At 42.3% G+C, this 9,351-nt stretch overlaps 1 protein-coding gene across 1 annotated transcript in view; it reads right to left on the bottom strand.

Annotated features, from left to right (window-relative positions):
* Positions 1–1,110: 1,110 nt before the first annotated feature.
* The window catches only part of LOC101852119 (thrombospondin type-1 domain-containing protein 7A), a gene marked incomplete at its 5' end in the record, with an annotated part of 91,461 nt that continues 83,220 nt past the window's right edge, over positions 1,111–9,351 (bottom strand). The window contains 1 exon segment of the mRNA XM_013087370.1: positions 1,111–6,781. Coding sequence (XP_012942824.1) covers positions 4,264–6,781 — 2,518 coding nt within the window.

Below are 9,351 nucleotides of genomic sequence, written 5' to 3'. Positions count from 1 at the left end.
CTCTTGATTATTTTTTCTTTCCTCTTTCTCCCTGCTGCTTTACGCAGACTTGTGTCCATGGTAAAATATATGCTCTATGCAGTTCCCTGATACAAGCAAAAGTAAAGGTGCTGATATTGTCGTATTTGTGTTTTTGGGGTCTTTTTTCACGTCAACTCCTTCTGTCTCCTAGTGCATGGAAATTGTATCTCACACGCTCCGGGTTTTGCGCCTTTATAAATGATCTAAACTGGATTGAAGAGGGCATATATTCTGGTCAAATCAATCAGCCAATCAATCAGACAATGAACCAATCAACCAATCCTTCAATCAATCCATCAATCCATTAATCCACCAAATCAACCAACCAGTCAATCAAGGACAAAGTACTCCGCCTCAGAAATACCCTATTTGCGGTAAAAGTCAATTTGATGAACCCATTAAACAAAATAATTTAAAAATGTCTTTCGTGAATGACATCATGGCTACCCTTGCGTAAGCTCACACAGAGTGAAGACCCCGTTTTTGTGTAGAATTTCAAGTAAGTTCCGAATGGAGGACTCTAATTTACTCTTTTGATTGTAGTCGGGTGCATGGCCCTTATTAAAAAAAGAAAAGAAAAATCCTGGTACAGAAATGAAAAATACTTTCGTCTTATATTACCTGGCAGCTGGGCAAGTCGTTTGTTCAAAGAATTGAGTCTGTTAAAGGTATATTCATCTGTACACTTTTGATGTTATTTATAATGTTAATGTTATAAAGGAATGTTAACAGGTGGGAATAAGAGGGTGCACCATGCAGTGGACATACAGAGTAGGTTAACACAAGCTTTCTCACACGTTTCAACCCACCAGACTTTAGTTTCTAATTTACTACTGAAAGCATCGATTTTGTATCAGGTTAATTTCATCATTGTTGGTGAACGAATGTTTGATTTAAAACAGAATATATATATAAATGAATTTTAAAAACACATCTTGTAATTGTTACACGAAAACAACATTAAGAAGAAACTTAATGAAGTAATAACAATTTGAATAAGAGAGAAGAAAGACCCCCCCCCCCACCCTCTCCCCAACTCAGCACAACCACTCCCATTTCTTGTAACAATGTTGAAACAAAAACAAGAAATCTGTGTAGCAAAATATGCTTTATTGTCCATTATACATAATCGCCAATAACGTAGTAACAGTATCATCATATTATTATTTTCCCTCTAACAGGAAAGTCTTCCCTCGCACTGTACCCCCCTCCCCTTCACTCCCCCCTCCCCAGCTATCTCCATTTTTGCTGTCAGGGGTTAATTGCAAGTGCGCACAATGCATGCTTGTTAACATGTCATAATGCCACGTGACAACAAGAATATTGATGTTGATGGCCCTGGTTTTTTTAAAGGTTGTGGTGGTGGTGTAGTTTTGAGAGAAGGGTTGCTGATGATAGGGGGGGTAGATGATGGCAAAAAGGGATGGCAATGATTGTCCCAGTTGTTGTGGTCGTGAGTCGGGTGGATGGGGTGGTGGGGAGAGGGGTGGGTGGTAGGCATTTCATTTGCTGTTCTGTCGTTATTGTTATTATTGTTGTTATCGTTGTTTGGGATTTGAAGTTTCATCACGTTGTTGAAGACGACGATGACGACGATGTTGATGATGATGATGATGATGATGATGATGATGATGATGATGATGATGATGATGATAATAATAACGATAATGATACCTAAAATTCCAATTGGGGCGATGATCACAGTTATGCAATGGAACATATTATCATTTTATGTTATGACAACAGATACATCATTTGTCAAAGTTACTCAGTATCAATAAATATATGCACTCAAAAGAAAAACAACCGTTATAACCACATATTATCATACTACGTGTAGTTCTCAACATTATGGTATGTACATACACAGACGATTACAATAAAATTATCCTCCATTCACTGCATTGAAACTACGGCATTAATAAGGCTTTGTAAACCTTATACGACAATTCATGAGTCATTAATGTAAATGTACACATAAATCATAAACATCTTTTTCCATAATATGTACGACAGGTTCATCCACAGAGCAGTCATTTATGTTCGCTTTATCGTAGAAAATTTGACTGTCAGGCAGACACTCGAGCAAAATGTAATGTTTAAATAATTTCCTAACAAAAAAATTGTATCCCTGTCATACTCGTAAAACAGCAAGACTTCCCGTATACCTCCCTGGATTCCTAATGTATTGTCCATGTCTCTCTTTCAAAGTATATCAAGGGCGTCAAGATCTGAAGGAAGGAGTGTACAATGTGGGCAGACTATGTACTTCCTAAAATGTGCCTACAGTCCAGGTTCAAACTTTTTCCTGCATCTGTCAAGATGCTAACGGCTTTTTTTATACAATGTTCACAATAGCTCTTTCCGACGACATCGTAGCAGCAATGGGGCCTGTCATTATGTGTGACGATATCAGACTGGACTATGGTGAATATGTCCTTGCTTCCACTCCTTAATGTAGGGCTCTTGAATTTTTGCTGTGTGAGTAATTTTCAAGGTCTTTAGCACTCTTGGCTCAGTTCTAGGCGAGATGGACATAATGATATTCGCAGGTCCTTCTTCTAAAGCTCTGCATTACTGAAAGCAGCATTACGCCAACTCGGTTGCCATAATTTAATAAGCCAGGTTAACCTAACTTAAATACCATTTCAAATCAATTTACATTTACTTACATGAGTACATTCTGAACGGCAGTCTTCAGAAAAAAAGTTCGGTAGAATGGCCGAGAGAGTATGTCAGTAACATGGCCGACAGTTTAGGTCTCGGAAAAATATGTCGACCATGGATGATTAGAATTTGACTTGAAGTATCCAGTCCTTTTCCCCATTATTAGAATTTTGTTTAACCATGCAAGGTATTACGCACACAGTTTGAATGGTGGAATCGGCACTTGTGTTACCTAATTGTGTTGGAAGTGTCGTAAAACTCTTACTTAAAATATACTGTACAATTCCAGCTGAACTTGATTTTTTTATATTTCTTTTGGGGGGGGGGGAAGGGGGGGGGGCATCATAGGAGGGACATTGAAAGTTTTGTGTTAATAAAATATCCCATATAATCTTTTTTAAATTCTGAGGTTTGCTTTCGTGACCGAGAACCTTGCATTGTTCAAGCGATGTTCAAAATTATTGTTCTAAAATAGTACATTCTCAAATGATAAATAACGATGGTATTTTATCGGGTGCGACGCTATGAAGGTATTTTCTGCAGTACTCAAGTATCACTAATCTGTCTAGTGGTGAACTAAAAATAGTATTTTCGAAGGTGCTAACATGTCACTGTCTCTATGCTAGAATGGTATTTACCAACTGCTATGCTGAAAAAGTAGATCTACTTCCTCAGCCACGTTTGAATCATGCATCCATTACATTCGGCCTGCAATGTTGTGTTGATCCTTTTCCCCTCCCCCCCCCCCCCACCCCCCCTCTCAATGTTGGTGCCATCGGCTTCGAAATATGCAGTGATCTTGCATATGATCGGCAAGCCACTGAAATGTTTTAAACCCAGTAAGAGATTGTTTCTTTTTTAGAGATGAAAAAACTGGTTCATTTTTTGACAGTTGAACCTACTTTATAAATCTCTTCTTGCCCTTTTCAATGTTTAGGTCTTGAATTCTGACGACATATGTGTTGAGTATAGAATACTATGCAATAGAAGCCCAGAGCAAAATGTGCAATTTAATCTCTTTTTTTTTTCTTCAAAATATTGGGCTTAGCACATATTGACAACCTGGCCGACGATATTATACCTGAGCTTTTGCCGTAGATTATTCATGAAGCCAGTCGACTGATACTATAGTACTAGGATATAAATGCATCGGGGTGTTGAATCTTTACAACAGCCCAGCGTTGAATTAAGACTGCATATGAGTCTTTCTCACTGACAAATCTAGTTTTGAACAACGAAGTTTGTGTTTTAAAAAAATGATAATATAGTTATTCTTATAAACATTTGTCATGTTTTGAGAGACACTATAAATGTGTTTTCTTACGGCTAAGGTCCAGTGTGCTTGCCAGTTGCCTACGACTTTTAGAACAGGGAAAAGTCGGCAGCATTAGCTGCACGTGCCTGATGGATAAGTTGATAAATGCGCAGATGGCATTCTTACGCAAAACCATTTGTCTAAATGCGGATATTATGCGCAGATGTCTCCACCACCAGCAGTCTTCAGCTTGATTCCTATACGACTGAGTATAATTGACGCTATATAATTATACTCATGCACTCTCACTCTTATTAGGGCTATACAGAGGTCTCCATTCCGCTTATGTTGGACATCTGTGATGAAGAGTCAGGAGTTCCCGCCAAATAAGGGATATTGACACCGACCTTGTCCAGCTCTTTCCGGCAACTGTTGCACAAACTGGGCGTTGGTGAGTCGTGGCCGGACTCTTCCGAAACCTGGACACGTACGGGAGAGAATCCAGAACCTGATCTTTTCAGAAACATCTTGTCCAGGCTTGTCTCCCCTGGGCTTAAACTTTGGGATAAGGGCATCGTGGAGTGTCCGGAATCTTGTGAGACTTTCTCCATCAGAAGTGGATTGGGCCGTGTTGCGTTTCCTCCTCCTCGTGGGCTTGAGGAATGGATTAGGTGATCGGGAAGAGACGCCGAGGAACGGGAGGAAGAGATGGCAGGGGGCCGAGAACCCGGGGAAGACGGAAAGTGAGAGTCCATTGTTCGAAGTCCACCAGGCGAGATTGCTCCTCCTCCTCGAGGAGCATGTCTTTTTCCAGAGGGGTCCTTCCCGTGCGCTCTTTCCCCTTCTCTTCCTCGTGCTCCCCGTTTGTCCTGATGATGTAGGTGTTGTGAATTTTGTTGTTGTTGTTGTGGATGCTGCTGATAATGGTGTGGTTGACCCCTAGACATACGAGGTGAATCGGTTGGGAAAGATGAAGGTGAATGCGAAGATGATACAATACCACTTTTGGAACGAGAATAAGGAGGGGGAGGAGGAGGAGGGTGATGGTGATGGTGATGATGTTGATGGTAAGGATGGTGAGGGTTACCACCACGGTTATCTTCATCGTACAACAGAGCATCTACAGAATGAACAGGGAGAGGGGGCACTTGAACATGCAAAGGGTAAAAGGGAGGCTGATCAGCAGCAGCAGGCACGCCTAATCCACCACGAGTGGTCTTCCCCTGTTCCTGAAGACTTCCGGAAGAAGACTGTGGGTGATTCGTTGGGCTGTGGGGGATAGCATAAAGGTTAGGGTCATAATGCACTTCGGCGTTAGAAGAAATTTTGTTATTAGTAGCTACATTTGAGCCTCTGTTAGTAGTCACAGGGTGTAGTCTATGTGCGCTGCGACCTGGTACCGCCGAACTCGACGACTCTGGTTTCGTGATGGAAGAAGCCAGGGTCACCTCTGAGGAGGATGCGAGGGCAGGAGCACCCCTGGGCTGGTGCGCATGGCTGTCGTCGATATGTCTGGAAGATGGACGCAGCTGCTGCTGCTGCTGTAGCTGCATAAGAAGATCCATCCGAGACGGACTGTCGTGCTGAGTCAGCGTTTCAGCAGTGTCGCCTAGCTGCAAGCTGCACTGGGAGCTGCCTTCATGGCGGCCCGAAATGAGGTCAGAAGACAGGGCTAGAGACTCCGTGCTTGACCTACATTCGTCTCTGCTATTTTGGCTGGTAAATGTTTGAGCCGCCATAGGAGACATCCTAGCCATCTCTCGCTCAATTTCATCCGCTAGCGGAATGCTGATTCTCTTTTCAGCATTGTCTATATTGTCTGATTCCGAATAATAGTTATTCCGTCTCTGCTGTAGGTCTAACTTATTAGGTCTCAAGTCATGGGATTTGGGCAACATGCAATGGTGGGTCTGAAAACCAGACGCCGTGTTAGTATAAAATTCACCCCCACACATTTCCATATTCTCAATAGCATGCGCACGTGTTAGCGACATAGCCTGGCACTGTGTCGAGGCCTTGTCATGGTCAGTGCTGTGCATATCTTCGACCATGCATTCAGATGACTTATCAGTACAAGAGAAAAGCTTAGCTAGTCTTGCTGGAAACAGGCTGTGAGATTTCTTATACCTGCGGTTATGCTTGAGGGATGCTGCATGCAACTGGCTGCTATCAATGTCACCATAGTCACTTCTATTATTATAACCATGACCTACTTTCGAAGAAGCTCCGCCTACACCGCCGTTACCGTTGACGCCATGCGGAATGTTGCCGCCCGGCGTAAAACTACCGCCGCTCAGCGCGGTGGTATTGGTGTTCGCCGTGGACGGCGTGGTGGATGCGGTAGCGGTGGTCGCGGCGAAGGTGATGGCGTCGATGTCTGGAATGTCTGCTTCCGCCGCCGCCGCCAGCGCCGCCGCCGCGTCGCTGCTTCGTCCTCCCCTCCCCGGCGTCGTCGTCGTCGTCGTCTTCGCCATCGCCCGAGGAAGCTGGGAGTTCTGATAGACAGGTGACGTCATCATAGCCGTCTCCGCGTACTCGTTGTCGCTTGCCTCCCCTGACCCTCCTCCTCCTCCTCCACCACCTCCACCTCCTGGTACCCCTATCTCCACGCTACTCCCACCACCACCAGCACTACCGCCACCACTCTCCAGCCGGTGGTTGCTGTGGTTTATTTGCTTGTACAAACTCTCGGAGCCCGCGATGCCGCCGTTGCCAGACGCCCACTCTCCACTGGTTCCAGTGGTTCCCGGGGGCAGGGCGTTGACGCTGTGGATAGTGCCAGTAGTGGAGGCTGTGTCGCCCTTACGCCGGGGTCGGGGCCCAGTACGGAAGAGCTCGCTGTCACAGAAAAGGGTTCACAGGGGTGTGGGGACGGGGGTAGGAGGGAGGGAGGGAGGGAGGGACAATGGAAGGGCGGAGGGGAGAGACAAAAAAGGATAATGACTAATAGGCACCAAACAAAGGGAATACATAGAGTGTAACAAATATAACATGACACAAAAAGAAAAGAAAAAAAAACCCTTTCAAAAATACCTCATGATGAAAACATAAATAACAACAAAACAAAACACGACATGGTGATTGCAACACAACATGTCACGATGAAAAAACTATCGTGTGTGCTGCATGCATTATTTGGGGGGGGGGGGCTCCTTCAAATTAACCCCCCCCCCTTGCCGAATACCCCCCCCCCCCAAAAAAAGAATAAATGAATAAATGCATAAATAAATTGATTAATAAAAACAAATAAAGGTGTTTTTACGCTCTCTCCCCTCTCCTTCGACCTAATTCAGATCATTCATGGTGTGGGCTTCTGATCTAGCCTGTCAGAGCCAATTTGGGTTCGGAGGGGATACAAGATCCGTGCTAAAAAACCGTGATACCGCACTCAATAAAACGTTCTCCATAATTGGGCTTCCAACTCAGGCTCCCGCCTTGTGACAGCAAAGCTCCTTATTGCTACATTACAGACGCCGGTAAATAGATACAAAGAAAAGTGAATAAAAATGTAAAAGGTATCAAAATACATTTTATAATAGCAGATTTAAAAAAAAGATGATAAATTCAAAAAAAGAAAGACATTTTGTCTTCCTAGTAAATGAACATTGTAGTTGTTATTACCATAAAGGCCGTAAAACCAGTGCTATCAGTTCTGTTCCTTCTATTGTTTATGCGAAAGCAATGTAAAAACTAAAAAAGGCATTTGATAACATGAAAGAAGTGTCGGAAGGCTCCCTTTTCCCTCTGTCTGTAGGTGGCTGGAGGGGGCAGCTGGTTGATCCAACATTCGTTTAAAAAAAAAAATACATATTATTATCTTCTCTACACTAAACGGCTGCACTCATGCCGGTGTGCTTCTCTTCACAAAAATCGAAGAAACTATCCATTGTTTGTTTCAATATAGTTGTATTTACAGCCCCATAGATGCAATACATCCGGAATGATAGTGGCAAGTTCAATGTGCGTACCTCTGATTTCATGACATTTGTACTCGATAAAATACGTTCCTCATTCCTGAATTGACTTGCGTCAAAATTTTAAAAATATTTATTATACTGGATTGTTATTATTTCTTTGGTTGGGTGCAAAAGCATGACAACATGAAAAGCGAAAATTAAATTATATTTTCAGATAGTTTTTATACGAAAGTATGCTTCGTTTCTGCGCAATTTTTATGAATCTTTACGATGTTACTGTCTCAACTTGGATGAGCACAACCCTCTCACTGTTAAACACTATGGCCTTTTATTTGAACGTTTCGTTTCCTAAAAAACGGGGCTGCCGGTCACTTGGATAGCATACAACTCAAGCAGTTAAAAAAAAAGGAAATAGAAATCTGGGGGAAAAAATAAACACGGACGATTATACATTTCACTGGAGAAATCGGACATTTGAAAGAATCAGTATTATGCCTTTATGCATAATGTTTATTGTTCGTTTTCCTACACCACGAGTGACTATAATAAGTTTCACATCCCCCCCCACCCTTTCTGTTCCAGTGTCCCCTCTCAGTCTGTCTGCTAGAAGCATATCCCCACACAAACTAGAGGTTGACGCACACCCCCCCCCCTCCATGAAAAGAAGAAGAAACCTTGTGATAGTGATCAATTGTTTTGCAGGGGTCTTCCCATATTGTAAAACATTACAATCAACCAATAAACAGATTCATGCAGACAATACATTACACAAATAAAAGGTGGGGAATATGACACACAACACTGGCCGAAAACCGAGCAACACACACAACAGTGACAACATGTTTACGGACGTGTGCACTGACAGGACAACACAATAATGTTCTCTACACTATACCTTAACATCTTTGGACATTCAGCCATAAATTGTGTATAATAACATGGCCTCCCTTGTTGCTAGTAACTTACTGAACTGTGCAAAACCACCCGGCTATTTAAAATAGTAGAGATTTTGATTAATAGTTGTAACTTTTAATGCTTGTTCTAGACGTTAGGGGGTGTAAACTTATTCTCAGGGCCTAAGAATCCGCTCCGAAGATTAAACAAAACAAGAACAAAACCCAAACAAACCCAACTAGGACTAATTCGAAAGAGGACAGTAACTGGAAAGGAAAATGTAGTCACTGTTGTAAAGGAACACGAAAAGAAAAATCCATCGGATGATAATAATATTGTTTGCTATGGGAAATAGGCATTATATATGAATATATAACAAATTTAGCCTAACCAATAGTGCCAGTTTCTTTGTTTCTGTAAAAGCGACATCGATCAATTTTAGAGGAATTAAGTCGATATATAATGTATATACAAACTATTCATATTACATGCCGGTGTTTTCTTCTTCTTCTTCTTCTTCTTCTTCTTCTTCTTCTTCTTCTTCTTCTTCTTCTTCTTCTTCTTCTTCTTCTTCTTCTTCTTCTTCTTCTTCTCTTC

The sequence above is a fragment of the Aplysia californica genome, unplaced genomic scaffold (genome assembly GCF_000002075.1).
Source record: "Aplysia californica isolate F4 #8 unplaced genomic scaffold, AplCal3.0 scaffold00579, whole genome shotgun sequence".
NCBI lineage: Eukaryota > Metazoa > Mollusca > Gastropoda > Aplysiida > Aplysiidae > Aplysia > Aplysia californica.
This window is presented reverse-complemented; position numbering and strand designations above follow the sequence as displayed.